This window comes from Megalops cyprinoides, chromosome 25 (genome assembly GCF_013368585.1).
Source record: "Megalops cyprinoides isolate fMegCyp1 chromosome 25, fMegCyp1.pri, whole genome shotgun sequence".
NCBI classification, from domain to species: Eukaryota; Metazoa; Chordata; class Actinopteri; order Elopiformes; family Megalopidae; genus Megalops; species Megalops cyprinoides.
Genome location: NC_050607.1, coordinates 15,956,334 through 15,973,420, shown reverse-complemented (window position 1 = coordinate 15,973,420; position 17,087 = coordinate 15,956,334). Strand labels below are relative to the sequence as shown.

Here is a 17,087-nt window from a genome sequence, read left to right as displayed (position 1 = left end):
ATAATTGTTAATTACACACAGAGTGACTAATTTACTGATTTATTGCAACAGGCAACAAACAAGAAACTCCTAAACAGTAGTAAAACTGCAAAACCACAAAACACATTTTTTCCATTCATAAGATCTGGACCAATACATTTTTTCAACCTGTATGTGTAAATACAATGGTGAACCTCGAATACGTTTTCCAAAGTCCTCCAATGGGAATGGCTTCCTAATGGATGACAGGAGTTCCTCTCGGGCCAGTTTCAGGCCCTGTTCTGAGTTCCTGCTGGGGTCCAGCAGGGCCAGGCCTGTGTGAAACCCTCTTCCCTCTTCTTGCCTGTCTCATTCTAGCTCCTCAAATGCCCCCTCCCGCCGGGCCTGCGGTTAAGATAGCCCCTCAGGCTATTCGCACTCCACCTGCAGAAATGGCCAAGAAAGTGCCACCCCCAGCACCGCCCAAACCCAGACGACCAAGTTAGTATGGTCTGTGGGGGGCCGGTGCCTGTGCTACACTGGCCTGCAACTGCCCCTCGCCCTGGGGCTCGCCCCCAGCTTGCTGGCATGTGCTGGCGCTTTGCCCTCTATCATCCTGGCTCTGAGCAGCTTTCAGCCGACAGAGACATGCTGAGAGAGAGAGAGAGCGAAAGTGAGAGCGAGAGATAGAGAGAGAGCAGCAAAACATGCCAGAAGTGGTGATTGGCTGTGTGTGTGTGTGTGTGTGACTTTAAGAGTTGCTCGCCATACAGGGACATTTCCAAGGTCCTATTCTTTCCCATGAATTTCCTAATGTTTGCAGACAAAGTCTGCATTTTTGTCCCTCTGGTGAGCCGTAGCAGGTGTTTCCATGTACTCTTCCAAGTCAGACTGCATGTTATTTCCTATTTCCCTTTATTTATCTTTACTGAAAACTAATAATTAATACAGCGTGGATGTAATTATATCAACCCTGAATTGCAAAACAATCTGTGAGTCTAATGAAACAACTCAGAAACACTGACATACACCCTTTGTGGTTTAGTAAATACACTAATGAAATAATACAGATATGAAGTCACTGAAACAAATGAAGTGGTCAGTGGAATTTCTTTATTCGCCCAGAGCGAAATGTCACCATGGCTGGCCAGGTTTCTGAGGTTTTAAAGCCAGGGCTAATCCGTTGCACGGGACCTTTGTCATCTTTCTTCTTCTCATCCTCCTCACGTCCTGAGAGTTCAGGATACTCCCTTTTCCCTCCCTGAGTAACCTTGAGAAAGTTCTTTTTTGTCTCTTTTTCGACATGATTGTGTCATTGTGCCACTAGACATGAACCATTTAACTACTAAACACTTTCTATTCACACATTGATTGATTTTTTTGGTACGATTTTATAAGCTGGTCATGAAAAAAAATCACATGATGAATCGGAAAATCTTGCTGAGATCTGTTTTTTTGGACAGAGGAACCAGTTGCTTTGTGTAATCTTTGAAGTGGCAAGGGGAATTTGACAGCCGGACTGTTTTACCGACAGGGAATGCTCGTTAGTGCACTGTTGGTAATCACCGCTTTATTCCAGATGGAAAGCATTCTTGGCTTTGAATGTTGTTGAAAGCCACTCTCTACAAAAGCAGAGACTGATACATTCTGTTTTCCTCCGGTTTTTTATTTTTCCTGAAAAGATTTAGGTGCCCCATGGTTAACTTACATCAGCTCAGTGACTAAATATTTTGACTCATTCATCAAACGTTTTTCTTGCCTGTCAAAAGAATTTCTACAAATACATAATAAGTACATACAGTAGTTCCTACATGCAGTAGAAGACAGAGTTGTTGAGTCCGTTCTGTTGGTGCAGCGTACCTCAAACCCATCTCAGTAATGGATTAGCCTTTTGTGCTTTTTATTGATCTGTTCCAGTTTTGTTGTGTGCAATTCTGATGTATTGCGCTGCATTTTGCCAATTGTAGCCTTTGGGTTTCTGCTTTCGGAGGCTTTCTGGCTCCTCTGTAAAAGGAGTATCTCCTGCTGTTTCCGTGTGGCGGCCGGTGTGACCGCTTCGCAGCGGACTTCTCGCTAACCCCTGAGCTGTTCCAGCTGTGTTAGCCTCTCAGTGGAAATTCAGGTACCAGCCTAACACTTCTTCTCCTTCTCACCCTCCTCCTCCCCACACCAGCCTGCAACCCAAATGCCTGCCGGGCGACGGGACGGGGCCTGCAGCCCAAGGGGGTCCGGGTGAAGGAGGTGGCCGACTTCAAGGTGTTCACCAAGGGCGCCGGCAGTGGGGAGCTGAAGGTCGTGGTGAAGGGGCCGAGTAAGTCCAGCCTTCCCCACCTCCATGTGGCCCCTCTGTGGGCGCTAACTGTGATTGCTATAGCATGATATAGCATGGTGCTAACTGCATTGTGTGCTCACAGAAGGAGGAGAGGAGCCGGTGAAGGTGCGTGACGTGGGAGACGGAGTGTTCGAGTGCGATTACTACCCGGTCATGCCAGGAAAATACACCGTCTCCATCACCTGGGGAGGAAATTCCATTCCACGCAGGTGAGGACTCAATGGACAGTACCATTTCAAAATTCCATAGGGGGCTCCATAGAATAGCCTCTACCACCTCAGGGTTCCACAGGGGGAACATAGCAAATGGCTACAACCACTGCAGTATTCCACCGATGGGAACATAGCAAGTCGGCACTACCACTTCAGCATACCACAGAGTGGGCATGAGAATTTCTACATTCCAGAGGGGCTCACCAAAATGGGCATTACCACTTCAACACGCCACAGGCATAAATCTCAAAGGGCTACGCTACTGAAATATCCAGCAGGGGTACACTGGAATGGGCGCTACCACTTTGGCATTCCACAGGGGTGTAACAAAATGGACATGACCACTTCAATATTCCATTCTGGGCCTGGGACGGTGTTGTGGTGTTTGACAGTATTTCACACTCAACACAGCCGTTGTTATTTGTTAGCGGAATAGCTCCCCAGGGTGACTCTGAGTGCACGCATCTCACACATTGCATTGCAGCTCTGTAACAGATTACAGCATAGGGCACAGCGTGATCATGTTAAATTTTTTCTAACATGAATCACACCCAAAGAATCCCAGGGCTTTCTTGGCCAGCATGTTTCCAGCGTAAACATGGAATCTCAGTCTTCACACCTCCCCCCTTGGAGTTTTCAAACTTCCATCTGCATATCTGAGATACATCTTACAGTTGGGGGTTAGAGCCAAAATCATGTTCCTCTTGAGGAAGCATAACTGAATTATGACCATTATGGCCTGTTGTGTGTGTGTGTGTATCCATAGTCCCTTTGAAGTCGAGGTCAGTGAAGAGCCAGGGCAGCAGAAGGTTCGAGCCTGGGGTCCCGGCCTCGAGACCGGAATGGTGGGCAAGTCAGCTGACTTCGTGGTGGAAGCTATCGGCACAGAAGTGGGAACTCTGGGTAAGTAACGTGAGCCAGGGGAATTGTGGGTAATGCAGATGAGCTTCTCTGCTGTGGTCCCGCAGAGATGGCGATGATGTATTTGCTGAGCAAGAGCCAAGATGGAGCTGTTGGACTGCAAACAGACGCTGTTGTTCAGAGCTGGATTGGCTATCACAGCTGCTGAGGTTGAAGAACGCCTGTTGAATATTAGGAAAAAATCAAGATCAAAGGAGTAGACAGCTCTCATACACAGCTGAAGTGGACCCACAGCAGTGTTTCCTAATTCCAAAAGACCACTTTGTCTCTTTGTCCTCAGCTATTCTGTAACTCAAGTGGTTCCAGGTTCCTCTTGCAAGAATAACAATTCTCAGACATTATAGTGCTGTATACTGTCTTCTCTCCAACACAGAACATTGCAGAAAAGGAAGCAGTCTGAGCCCAGCCACCTTTGGGAGTGTAGGGTGTCCCAATAAACCGTCACAATCTCATTTTTCATTGGCCAGCCAGGCTCAGTCTGATTTGTGGCCTCCAGTAAGAAGTGGCTGCTCTGTTCCTCCCACATAAATATCTGTCCCTCCACCTCCCACCCCCCTTCCATCCCATGCAAAGCACTGTGTGTGGGGTGGTGGGTGGGGGAGGGTAACTAGTAGAATTCGGGGGGGGGGGGGGGGGGGGGAACAACAGGCCTTGATGTTAGTTAGCAGTGCTGTGAGCCAGCTGCCTCCAGCCTTCCTGTCTCTCTGTCTGTCAACACTAAGGAAACCAGGGTCATGACCTCCAGCAGGCTGAGCAAATTTATACTGAGGACAAAAAGAGCCTCTGGATGCACAACAAAAGACAGAATGAATGTTCTCAGATTTATCCCGCGATAGCATTGTCTGAGTAAACAAAATGTAAGGTTTGTCTCTGGATATGTTTGTTTCTCCTCGAAATATCCCAAGCCCTGAGCTGTTTTGCAAGGTTTTATAGTACTGTTGGAGGCCGTGTTTACAGAGTGTTAGTGGCGCGGAGGTTTGTGTTAGCCTGAACTGCCAGCTCAGCTCAGATGTGATTTCACTGATAACACATGTTTCTCTCCAATCTTTCCGCTTAATTCTGTCCCCCTGTGAACTCGACTTGGGGCTTATGATGTGGGTTGGCATTTGTTCAGAGCAGTGATGCGGGGCTTGTGTTTGCCCGGAAGTGATCTCATTATGTATGTGACCCGCAGGCTTCTCCATCGAGGGCCCGTCCCAGGCGAAGATCGAATGTGATGATAAGGGCGACGGCTCCTGTGACGTGCGCTACTGGCCCACGGAGCCTGGCGACTACGCCGTCCATGTCATCTGCGATGACGAGGACATCAAAGACAGCCCCTTCATGGCCCACATCCTGCCCGCGGCCAATGACGTCTTCCCCGAGAAGGTAGACCACGCCCACTCCCGTCACGGCTACGCCGTCAACACCCTCCCTTATGTGTCCCTTTAGCCGCACTCTCTCTTCCATATTCATATGCAATTCTCTGTGGTGGTTATCGCTTTGTAAAAGTCAAAACGGCATAATGTCAGTGGAGTTTTGTGGTATATTGTGTGGGAGTGGTTTCTCTCCTCACCTCGTTTTCCATCCCACACGTCCGTAATGAAATTATTCTGGAACATAAAAGATTCTCTTACAAACTGAAGTCAGTCAGAACTGCTTTCCCAGTCTGACTGACTTCAAGGTCTGCGAACAGTGGTATGCACAGGGCACAAATCCTAGGTGATGCTTATTTGAGGGAGCGGTTAACACTGAGTAACAATCCCAGGTGGTGCTCTTTTGAGACAGTAACTATCACTGAGTAACAGTCCCAGGTGATTCTCCTTTGAGACAGTAACTATCACTGAGTAACAGTCCCAGGTGATTCTCCTTTGAGACAGTAACTATCACTGAGTAACAGTCCCAGGTGGTGCTCTTTTGAGACAGTAACCATCACTGAGTAACAGTCCCAGGTGGTGCTCTTTTGAGACAGTAACCATCACTGAGTAACAGTCCCAGGTGGTGCTCTTTTGAGACAGTAACCATCACTGAGTAACAGTCCCAGGTGATTCTCCTTTGAGACAGTAACCATCACTGAGTAACAGTCCCAGGTGGTGCTCTTTTGAGACAGTAACCATCACTGAGTAACAGTCCCAGGTGGTGCTCTTTTGAGACAGTAACCATCACTGAGTAACAGTCCCAGGTGATTCTCCTTTGAGACAGTAACCATCACTGAGTAACAGTCCCAGGTGGTGCTCTTTTGTGATGGTGACTAACACAGGGGCCCCCCCCCGTTGTGTTCCCGCCACAGGTGAAGGCCTTCGGCCCAGGCCTGGAACCCACAGGCTGCATCGTGAACAAACCTGCCGAGTTCACCATCGACGCACGCGCAGCCGGGAAGGGCCATCTCAAGATCTACGCTCAGGTACTACATCCGCATCACCTGGAGATTGTGCCGGAAAAGCTCCAGCTGACCTGAACCCGCCTTGTCATCTGGGTGTGCCCTGTGAGACCTCTGACAGAACGGATTGTTTTGACTTTCTGCAGGACGCCGAGGGCTTCCCCATTGACATCCAGATCACGGACAAAGGGGACGGCACATATGCCTGTGTCTACGTCCCCACCAAGCCTGTCAAGCACACCATCATCATCACCTGGGGAGAGGTCAACGTGCCCAACAGCCCCTTCAGGGTGAGAGGCCAATCAGATACCCTTACATTCATGGTCTTCCACATTGCTGTTATCATGAAGATTTCCCGTTACGGACTCTGGACACTCAGGACAGAGACTGTGGCAATATGGCACCGCATGGTTCATATTTCCACAGGCTCTGTATTTCAGACTACTTCCCTTTGCTGTTTGTGTACATGGATGCTGTCCCACTTTCTCCCCCTTACTTTTAATTTCATTTCCCCCATAATCTATCTATGATTGAAATGGCCCCGGGGGTTAATTAGTAATAGGTAATTAGTAATAGATAAATATTTTCTAATTACCTTTGCTATCATGTCCTTTGCAATAAAATGAAACAGACAATGACTGACAGAGTTACAGAATGCTAATGAGTGAATTGTCGGATCTGGGTGTGAATGAGCTCCAGTGTCCAATGCTATGCACCCTGTGCCTGTGCAGGTGATGATTGGGGAGGGCAGCCACCCAGAAAATGTGAAGGTGTACGGACCTGGAGTGGAGAAGACAGGGCTCAAGGCCGGCGAGCCTACCTACTTCACTGTGGACTGCAGCGAGGCTGGGCAAGGTGAGGCGGGGCCTCTGGTGGAGAGGCGGGACCTTACAGAGGGTTTAATCACGAATAATGCATGAATGATCAGCAATTGCCTGCAATTGCGCCTCCCCCTCCAATCATTGACCACACCCCTCCATCTCTGGCGCCTCCACACAGGAGACGTCAGCATTGGTATCAAGTGTGCTCCTGGCGTGGTGGGTCCGGCTGAGGCGGACATCGACTTCGACATCATCAAGAACGACAACGACACCTTCACCGTCAAATACACCCCACCCGGTGCGGGGCGCTACACCATCATGGTGCTGTTCGCTGACCAGGTGAGCAGTGTATGGTTGTGGTGTTGGAAATGGACTTAACCAAAAGGTTATGGGGTCTATCCTTGGTCTAATCTTTTTTTGCGGGGTACTACTGTGGTGCCCCCGAGTGAGGTAATTAGCATGAACTGCTTCAGAAACTAACCAGCTATATGAATGGATGGGTTGTAAAATGTAAGCCCTTGTCTGTCAGCAGTAGGAGTACCTTTGTAATTTCGGTAATTTCGCATGTGTTATGAAAGGATTGTTTTGACCGTAATAACCTGATTTATTTTTGCCCATTAATATAGGAAATTCCCATCAGCCCCTTCAGGATCAAAGTGGATCCCTCCCACGATGCGGCCAAGGTCAGGGCAGAGGGCCCAGGACTCAACAAGACAGGTACGCCCCCCATCACCTTGGCAATGCCCCCGCTTTAGGTTACATTCCACTGAATTTCCAGAGAAATCACTAAAAAACAGGCTCACTTTGCGTCGCTCGATTCTGATCTGACGTATACCAAGTGTATGCTGTAAACCTTAATGTTTAATGGCTCATTGACTGCATATGGCAGGTGTGGAGGTGGGCAAGCCCACCCATTTCACCATCTACACCAAGGGGGCGGGCAAGGCCAAGCCTGACGTCCAGTTTGCTGCCGCGGGCAAGGGTGCGGCCGTGCAGGACTTCGAGATCATCGACAACCACGACTACTCGTACACTGTGAGGTACACGGCACTGCAGCAGGTGAGTCTGTGCTCTGTGCTGTCTTAGAGGGGTGCTGAAACGCTGGCTAATGCAGCTCGGCAGAGACATTTAGAGAGGAGGGAGAAGAGCAACCTGTATTAACGTTTCCCTCCTTTGGGTGTTCACTGTGCAAGGCTGTCTCTACCGTTCTCGCTCTGTGTGTCTTCAGCACCCTCAAACATCTGTGGTGGATTCAGTGTGTAGGCCTTTAGATCTCTTCCATTGAAACTAAATGCAAATCTGTTTCTCTCTCGCTTTCTCTCTCTCTGTCTCTCAGGGAAATATGACCATCACTGTGACACATGGTGGCGATCCCATTCCCAAGAGCCCCTTCAACATCACTGTGGCTCCTGCCTTGGATCTCAACAAGGTCAAAGTGCAAGGGCTCAACAACAGTGAGTAGCAGGAAGCAGATAATAAGATAATAAAATGTGATAATAAGAGAATCCATTGTGATGCTGTCCTTGAGCTGGGATGAATCAATCAAATAAAGAGTACATGTCTTATGGGAAGAAGTTACAAAAGTACTACAGTGACCTGTGTAGAGAGGACAGCAGAATAACAGTGTGGAAACTTTCTTTAGACCTGTTAGTAGCTTTTCAGTGTGCCATGGAAGCCAGATCTCTAATCTTGAAGTCTCTCTGTCTCACCCCATCTGTAGAAGTTGACGTCGGGAAGGACCAGGAGTTCTCCATCAACACCCGTGGTGCTGGCGGTCAGGGCCAATTGGATGTGAAGATCACCTCGCCCTCGCGCCGGCCAATCCCGTGCAAGGTGGAGACGGGCGCCAATGACGTGCACTCAGTGAAGTACATCCCGCCCGAAGAGGGGCAATACAAGGTGGACATCAGCTACGACGGGAACCCCGTTCCTGGGAGCCCCTTCGCCGTGGAGGGGGTCATGCCCCCCGAGCCCTCAAAGGTACAAGGGTCAGGACCGACCCCACATGCCCTGGAACCAAGCTACATTACACCCATTCCTAATTTTAACACCAGTGCTAGTGTAGAATGAGAATCAGACTTTATTGGCCAAGCATGCTTCTAGTTCCAGTCAGGAATTTGACTTTGGTTCCATTATCTCTTGTAGTGCAAATACCAGACAACAGTACAACAACAGTGTTACAACAAACAGCAACAGTAGTGCAAAACATATATATGGAATATACAACCTTTTAATGTGGGAGGATTTCATATCTTCCATTTGGTGAAGAATTTAACATGGAGTGGAAAGCTCTGCACTCTATCAATAAATGTGAAGCACATACTTTGAGTGTGGGCCTTCTCAGTCTACTTTAAATCATCCATTGCCTCTAAGCGCCAGGGCAATGAATTTCATTCTTAATATCTGGTGGGTGGGGATTTGATTTATTGATATTAATAAAAGGCATTGACAGCAGAGCTAAAATTCTAACATTACAGCCTCGTCAGGATTGCATTACGACAGGACTTCAGCAAGGCTTGAGGGAAAAGCACCCCACCCCCCAAGGTGTTGAGGGAAAAGATGCTGTCACAGTCAAGAGCAGCTCGGTTCTTGCTTGGTGGGGGCTGAGCGCTCCTTCATTATTCCCAGCTGAAGCGTGTGATTGATTAAGCGTGGCCTCCCCGGAGGGGGTGGAAGGCCGTAATAAGTACAAGCATATTAATCACCGTGTCGGACCCTGGCCGCTGCGTTTCAGGTTGGGTACGGTCCAAGCCTCATCCCCCCCCCCCCCCCCTTGCTCATTACCGCGTGGGGGCGATCGCTCTGAATAACATTACACAGTGGGGGTGAGGTCATCACTGCGAGACAGATGGGGGTTGACCTCCGCACCGGCTCTGTGCTCCACACTCCAGATGTTCCCTTTGTCACTCCTGTCTAATGAGGGGCTGAAAGCGCACAGCCCTCCCCTGATATAACCCTGCTGTTGGATCCACTTCCTTGTATTTATGCGTGGGAAGTCACAGTTTTATAGTCATTTTACACTGCAGAAGGCCGCAGTACAGCAAGGGAGTACTGAATATAGAACTACCTTGTGATGTTCTGTGCTGCACAGACAGCATAATTACACTGTCGAGATGTAACTGTTTTATTGCTGTCTGACATTTTTCCACATCTCAGAACTCCTGAGTGTGGCTGTCGCTGTTAAGCTCACAAATTGCCACCCCCTGTCTCCTCAGGTGCGAGCGTATGGCCCGGGCCTGAAGGGCGGGGTCGTGGGTAAGCCGGCCCCCTTCGCCATCGACACCAAGGGGGCGGGGACTGGCGGGCTGGGCCTGACCGTGGAGGGGCCCTGCGAGGCCAAGATCGAGTGCCAGGACAACGGTGACGGCTCGTGCTCCGTGTCCTACCTGCCGACCGAGCCCGGCGAATACGCCATCAACATCCTGTTTGCCGAGACCCACATCCCCGGTTCTCCCTTCAAGGCCGTGGTGAAGCCCGCCTTCGACCCCAGCAAGGTGACGGCGAGCGGGCCGGGCCTGGAGCGGGGCAAGGCGGACGAGGCCTGCTGCTTCACTGTGGACTGCTCCAAGGCGGGCGACGCCGAGCTCACCATCGAGATCATCTCCGACTCGGGAGCCAAGGCCGAGGTGCACATCCAGAACAACAGCGACGGGACCTACTCCATCACCTACACCCCGCCCTTCCATGGCATGTACACCATCACCATCAAGTACGGAGGCCACGCTGTGCCCAAATTCCCCGCCCGCGTCCAGGTGGACCCTGCCGTCGACACCAGTGGAATCAAAGTCTACGGACCCGGGGTGGAGCCCAGAGGTATGCCACTACAGAACTTAATATTAGTTCCATAAAAACAGGATAAGCACTCGGCTAAGACAACCGAGCCCAATGCCACTGTAGCATCTAACATGAACAAGGTAACATGCACCATTATAATACAAGAAAACAATTAGGGGGTAGATGCTGGTATATCATTAGGGTTATGAAGTGGGCACCTCCCTTTATTGGTGTTTCATTGAGTCGGGCCCACAATACCTTGGGAAGGCTCAACAGTTCTGGCACCTCCCTCCATACCTGCTCTCACCACCTATGCTACATACCCACCCTACTAACTTACAGTTATGTCTGATAGAAGGAACATGGAGGAGTCTGAACAGAAGTTATAAAGGTGTCAGAAACTGCAGGAGAATCTGTATAGAGGAAGAGGAAGTGAAAGAGGAAGAGGTCCACAGTGTTATCTAGGCCTAATGCACAGGGTACAAGTTTAAAACATCTTAACCAATCATTGCTGTCATCTTCATGTGGTCTGATCCAATCAGGGTCTTTGCAGGAACACACCGAGGAACACACCCCTCTGTTCCTCCTTGGCTGTGCTTACATGCCGAGCTCTTAATAAAACAGAGGCTAATTGGCCAAATAAACAAAACCGCATTAGCTAAGTGGAGTGGTTTTAATATCTTCATTAACTGATTATTTAGCTAAAATGTCCTCAGCGTCCCATCCTGTGAGAGCTCATTAGGAGACCTTTCTCAGGTCAGCAGTGATTGGGACACTCCCTCCCCCTTCCACTCCCTCTCCTTTCCTCCCTCCGAGAGCACATTCCCTCCATCTGCCTCGGAGGGAAAATAAACAGCGCTAAACCGCAGCGATCCGACCGCAGGCCTCGCACGGCGCGCACTGTTTGCCGTGGAGGGGAACTGGCATTTTTATGGGCTGTCTCCTGCAGAGCCAATGGGCTTGTGTTTCCAACCACTGCAGGTTCATGTTTGCAGGTCTGGGAAATAATTAACTAAGCCCTGATTGGTCAATCCTCAGCATACTAAAGTGCTGTAAACATTCAGTAAACTCTGTAAACAGGCAGTACTGTGTAAAAACTGATTTGTACTGATTTGAATATTTATGCATATCCCGACCTATATGCACTTCCTGAGCATAAGCACGATGCTGCACTCATACAAGAACATTGCTACAACATTTCATTAGGGTTGTGTAAATGTTATACATTAACTGGAAAGCTGCCAATGCTCAGAGGGGGTCTCAGTAAAAGGCTCATTACCCAGAAGGCCTTGTGAGAGATGGACATAGCAAACAGTACCACATGTTTTGCTACCTGAGGAAAGCTGGTAGCTATAATATCCGTCTGTGTTCACAGGGGTCCTCCGGGAAGTCACCACGCATTTCATTGTTGACGCCCGTGCCCACAACAAGACTGGGGGTAGCCATGTGAAGGCCAGGATCGTCAACCCCTCAGGCACCAACACGGACACCTACATCACCGACAAGGGAGATGGAACTTACCGGGTGGAATATACCGCCTTCGAGGATGGTAAGAGTCCAGAGCCAGAGCATTTTTACACGCACTCCCCACATGGTAAGAGATACTGATGACAGATGACAGAAACATATGCAACAAGCAGCACCTTCTCCAGTAATTGTTTTCAAACAGGATCAGGATCACACAGAATTCTTCAAGCCCAGAAACTCTATCATTTAGGACTTCACAATTCATAAACAGGCTCAACTTGTATGGAAGTCTTTCCGATATTGGAGAAGGACCTTAGTTTTTTCGGATTTCGTGATTGTAATGCAGTGGGGTCATTTTTTTTTCTGGTAGACCCAGTTCTTCCATTTAGAGGCAGGCAGCAGAGGGCACAGAGGTTGGGCTTCAGGGAGAGAGAGAAAGACAGGGGGTATAAATAGCTGGGGCATCCAAGCAGATTCTCCAGCCCCCACCAAGGGCGCGTGTCACACAGCGGCCCACAGGGGCACGCCAACAGGAATACCGCGCGCGGTCATCGCCGAGGCAGGCCCGCCTCACCGATTATTAATAGAGAATTACACCAGGAGAGATGGCTGCATGCCTCTGCAGGTCAGAGCGGTGATCAATCCTCCTCCACAGCAGGAGGCGCTGTTATTCGGTGAGAAGTGAATGGAGGCCATGTAGGTTATTGCAGCAGTTGGTAGTTGTTTGTTACAGAGGACACTGATTGACTTTCTATAGTATCGTGAGTGTTAGGATGTAGGCTCTATTGGTCCATATTCTAAACTGGGTTAAAAAGGCTGCGTTGATCTCCTCTCTCCTTCCCATTGTTATTTAAAGGCTGTTCAAAATGATTCACAGTCCTATAGTAAACTGATAGATCGGATCACCCTGTGATATTTGGCTATGAGCAGGTAGGTGTGATCCAGACTCCAATGTGGTGTATGAAGAAGATTAAACCTGCAGGTCTTGTGTTATGCTGTGCCACCCACAGGTATGCACCTGATCGAGGTCCTGTACGATGACGTCGCCGTGCCCAAGAGCCCCTTCAGGGTGGCGGTCACTGAGGGGTGCGACCCAACTCGCGTGCGTGCCTACGGCCCCGGCCTAGAGGAAGGTCTGGTCAACAAGGCCAACCACTTCACCGTGGAGACCAGGTACGCACTGAGCGTGCTCACTGAATTTGATATACGTGAGTTGGGCGGAAATGGGCTACAGTTTCATCGAAATGTGAACAACATTGTTTGCTTTTTTTCTGTTCCTGCTTTGACTTGAGTTGAACTGGGTTAATTAGCATAAATATGAACCTGCACGAGCACAGTTTAAAAACCAGAACTATGGCTATGGGTTACAACAGAATGATCTCATTGGCTCCGATTGCAGGCTTCTCTGTCTAAAAGGTTGCTCTGTCTGTCTCTCTCTTTCTCTCTCTCAGGGGCGCTGGCACCGGAGGTTTGGGCCTGGCGATTGAGGGCACGTCAGAGGCCAAAATGTCCTGCAAGGACAACAAAGATGGCAGCTGCAGCGTAGAGTACATCCCCTTCACTCCAGGCGACTACGACGTCAACATCACCTTTGGAGGACTGCCTATCCCAGGTAACCCCTCACACCTGAACTGGCTGTTTGCTCAGTAAGGAGTCCAATCCACAGATAAGAGTTTCCTGCAGTAATTTCAGATTCAAGCCCCTCACAGACATGGCTCACAGGCTGTCGAAAAACCCTTACACTGGCATGTGTTGACAGTGGTCGAATCCCAATTTGAATCCTAATCTGCTGTTTGGTATCGCTCAAAAATCTTAATTTATCTGAATGCGTTTGATGAAGAGTTGTCTAAAGCTGAACTTGAATTCACCAAAAACACAGAGGAAGCAGTGAAGATTATTTTGAAGTTTTCCAAAAATATCACTATCTTTAGTCTAAATCTAGAAGTTCTTCTTACACCGCATACCTGTCAAATTGGCATTGCGTATCTTCTGAATGGCCCTGAACAGCTGAACTTGCTGGCACTGAGTAATTCAAAGTAATTAAAAGTCCATGAAAGGACACATTAAAGCAGTGAATGTAATGGGATGTGTGAGCTGTGTTTTGCCCTGCCCTGTAGGCAGTCCATTCAGGGTGCCAGTGAGGGAGCTGGTGGACCCCAGCAAGGTGAAGTGCTCGGGCCCCGGGCTGGGAAGCGGGGTGAGGGCCCATGTCCCACAGACCTTCACTGTGGATGCCAGCAAGGCTGGCGTGGCCCCTCTGGAGGTGAAGCTGCTGGGGCCTTCAGGTGAGAGGAAATCACAATCATACATACACACACATACACACACATCTACACAAATACATGCATACGCACACATATAACGGACAGTTATTGAATGTGAGCTGCTGTGATTACTACTCAATTTCCTCGACAACAGGCGTGGCTGAGCCGGTCAACATCAGTGACCATGGCGATGGCACACACACAGTCAACTACACCCCTGCCAAGGATGGTCCATACACTGTGTCCGTCAAGTATGCTGACCAGGAGGTCCCCCGCAGGTGAGAACCACACCTCTGACTGTCAAACACACCTGGAGTATGGAGGCCAGGGTCTTTAAACCTAAGCACTGCAGTGCCTTAAAGGTCATCGTTATACCACATTAAACTGTAATTTGCCTATCACAGAAAGCCTATGCATACATCAGTGTATGCATATGCTACGGAAACAGCAAAAAAAATTATGATTGGAATGGTAATAATACCCTTGTTTATGCATGAATATTGTGAGTCAATGAAAATGGGGGGGGCTTAAGATGGGCCCTATGCATTTCCTGTGTGTGGTGTGTTCAAGGCTTTGGCTAACATAGGGCCACAGAGAGCAGTCTGTTCTTAAAAGAAAGCTGGAGCTCTATATTTGCTAACTGTCCTGTCCCGCTCCCCGTCTCTCACCCCTCTCTCTGCAGTCCATTTAAGGTCAAGGCGCTGCCCGCTCATGATGCCAGCAAGGTCCGCGCCAGCGGGCCCGGGCTCAACGCCTCGGGTGTGCCCGCCAGCCTCCCCGTGGAGTTCACCATCGACGCCCGCGACGCCGGGGAGGGGCTGCTCACCGTGCAGATCCTGGTGAGTCCTCTTAAGCACTTCCTGTCCTGGCAGGAAGTGGCGTTTGGGTCTGTCGGTGTGGGAAAAGAGGCCACCTCTCATCCCCCTTTACCTCAATGTGCGCTCTGAGAATTTTGGGTCAGGCGGCACTTACCTGCGAGTCATTACACAAACTTGACTAATTTCAAATTCTCGGGGAATAAAAAAAAACATTAATATGAATTTTAAAGATTCCGCTCATTCTAAGACTTCTGAAAAAGCTGCTGAAACATCAAGCCACTCTCTGTATGCATGATACTCTCTACACATCACTTCCTGTTACACCCCCTTCATATAAAAGAGAGAATACTGAAAGAAGGCCAGTCAGCTGAGGCAGTGGCGACCATGACAAAAAACAAGTGTCTTTTGTGGCTTTGTATTCATATCTACAGTAAGATCTTCCTTGTGATTGCATGCTAGGGTTAATTGCAGACACTTGTAGTGCAGTCTGATGAAATAAGCCAGGGGGATTTAGATGTGAAAGAGTGAGCTTCTCCTGAAATGACCAGGCAGTACAGAATTAAAGCGGCCTGCATGTAGGAAACCCCCCATTGTTTAAATGAGTTTAAATGACCCTTAAATGTTCCTCATTAACTTTGTGTAGACTGACTCATGAGACTTGATTAATGCATCCATGTGGTTTGAGGTGTATGACTAACTCTTAGAAAATGCCACTCTGTAAACACAGACTGAATCGAAATAGGGACAGCAGTGTAGCATAGTGGAAAGGAGGACTGGTAACCAAAAGGTTACTGGTTCGATTCTCCGCCGGGGCACTGCTGCTGTACCCTTGGGCAAGGTATTTAACCTAGAATTACCTCAGTAAATATCCAGCTCTATAAATTGGTAACATGTAACATAAAAAGGAACCTATGTAAGTTGCTCTGGATAAGAGTGTCTGCTAAATGCCAATAATGTAATTTAATGTAATGTAAACCGGCCATAATCAACACACCAGAGGCGATCTTATCCATTCAAAAGGAGATGAGTGAAAACCTCCCAGCATTCAAGTGTCACGTTAGCAGAAAATGGTGCTAAAAGCCGATCTCTCCCCTGCAGGACCCGGAGGGCAAGCCGAAGAAGGCCAACATCCGGGACAACCGGGACGGCACCTACACTGTGTCCTACGTGCCGGACATGACGGGCCGCTACACCATTACCATCAAGTATGGTGGAGACGAGATCCCCTACTCGCCCTACCGCATCCATGCCCTGCCCACCGGCGACGCCAGCAAATGCCTGGTCACAGGTCAGTCAGGCTCCGCCCCCTGATCTCACATCTCGCATTTTCATTCGTGCCTTGGCATGGACACACCTTTAGAACTGGACAAAGCCCAAAAAGAGGCTACCTCTTCTGACTTTTTGTTTTCTTCTTTATATTCACAGTGTCTATTGGAGGACACGGATTGGGTAAGCAGCTGCGAATTTTACCCTTGTCAATCAAAACTGGAAATGCAAATATGCTTCAAAAGCATTAGCAAATTACAGGTGTGCTCCACATGCAGGCCAGTCAGGTCTCTAATACCGTATCCGCTGTGATTTTAACCGCCACAGGTGCTGGTCTCGGGCCCACCATCCAGATCGGAGAAGAGACGGTCATCACTGTTGACGCAAAGGCTGCTGGGAAAGGCAAGGTCACCTGCAAGGTGTCTACCCCTGATGGGGCGGAGCTGGATGTGGATGTGGTGGAGAACTCTGACGGCACCTTTGACATCTATTACACTGCCCCTGAGCCGGGCAAGTACGTCATCACTATCCGCTTCGGTGGAGAGCACATCCCCAACAGCCCCTTCCATGTGGTGGTGAGTACCTCCTGCGCCATTGCATTGTGGGTAATGGGTAAAAGGGAAGCTTTCCAGTTGATATGAACAGACATTGAGACAGTCTTTTTCCAAAGGGGCTAAAGACTATTTAACCGTCAAACAAGAAATGATAGTTTAACATGCAACAAAGTGTTGGATGCAGGGCTTAATGTCTCAGCACTACAATTGCTGATTGGACAGTATTAATTTGTAATGATGTGACAAGCATCTTACAGTATGAGAACCTAAATAGTAGGTGTAGGTACAACTTCTCTACCCAGGTTAATTCAGCGATGTCAGGAACATTATTATAATGTGAT

At 49.0% G+C, this 17,087-nt stretch overlaps 1 protein-coding gene across 3 annotated transcripts in view; it reads left to right on the top strand.

The window, feature by feature from the left end:
- Positions 1–17,087, top strand: part of flncb (filamin C, gamma b (actin binding protein 280)) — a 53,601-nt gene that overhangs the window by 24,384 nt on the left and 12,130 nt on the right. For 2 of the 3 annotated variants that reach the window (XM_036519930.1, XM_036519929.1), the window contains exons 9-30: positions 2,132–2,269; positions 2,373–2,499; positions 3,269–3,405; positions 4,598–4,791; positions 5,693–5,806; positions 5,929–6,072; positions 6,514–6,637; positions 6,782–6,942; positions 7,230–7,320; positions 7,493–7,662; positions 7,940–8,057; positions 8,324–8,583; positions 9,819–10,416; positions 11,753–11,926; positions 12,855–13,017; positions 13,296–13,456; positions 13,962–14,129; positions 14,263–14,386; positions 14,791–14,947; positions 16,025–16,214; positions 16,352–16,375; positions 16,520–16,767. In XM_036519930.1, the coding sequence (XP_036375823.1) occupies positions 2,132–2,269; positions 2,373–2,499; positions 3,269–3,405; positions 4,598–4,791; positions 5,693–5,806; positions 5,929–6,072; positions 6,514–6,637; positions 6,782–6,942; positions 7,230–7,320; positions 7,493–7,662; positions 7,940–8,057; positions 8,324–8,583; positions 9,819–10,416; positions 11,753–11,926; positions 12,855–13,017; positions 13,296–13,456; positions 13,962–14,129; positions 14,263–14,386; positions 14,791–14,947; positions 16,025–16,214; positions 16,352–16,375; positions 16,520–16,767 (3,785 nt within the window). Of the gene's footprint in view, positions 1–336; positions 460–2,131; positions 2,270–2,372; positions 2,500–3,268; positions 3,406–4,597; positions 4,792–5,692; positions 5,807–5,928; positions 6,073–6,513; positions 6,638–6,781; positions 6,943–7,229; positions 7,321–7,492; positions 7,663–7,939; positions 8,058–8,323; positions 8,584–9,818; positions 10,417–11,752; positions 11,927–12,854; positions 13,018–13,295; positions 13,457–13,961; positions 14,130–14,262; positions 14,387–14,790; positions 14,948–16,024; positions 16,215–16,351; positions 16,376–16,519; positions 16,768–17,087 lie in introns of all 3 variants that reach the window. The other variant, XM_036519928.1, reaches the window with a different exon arrangement.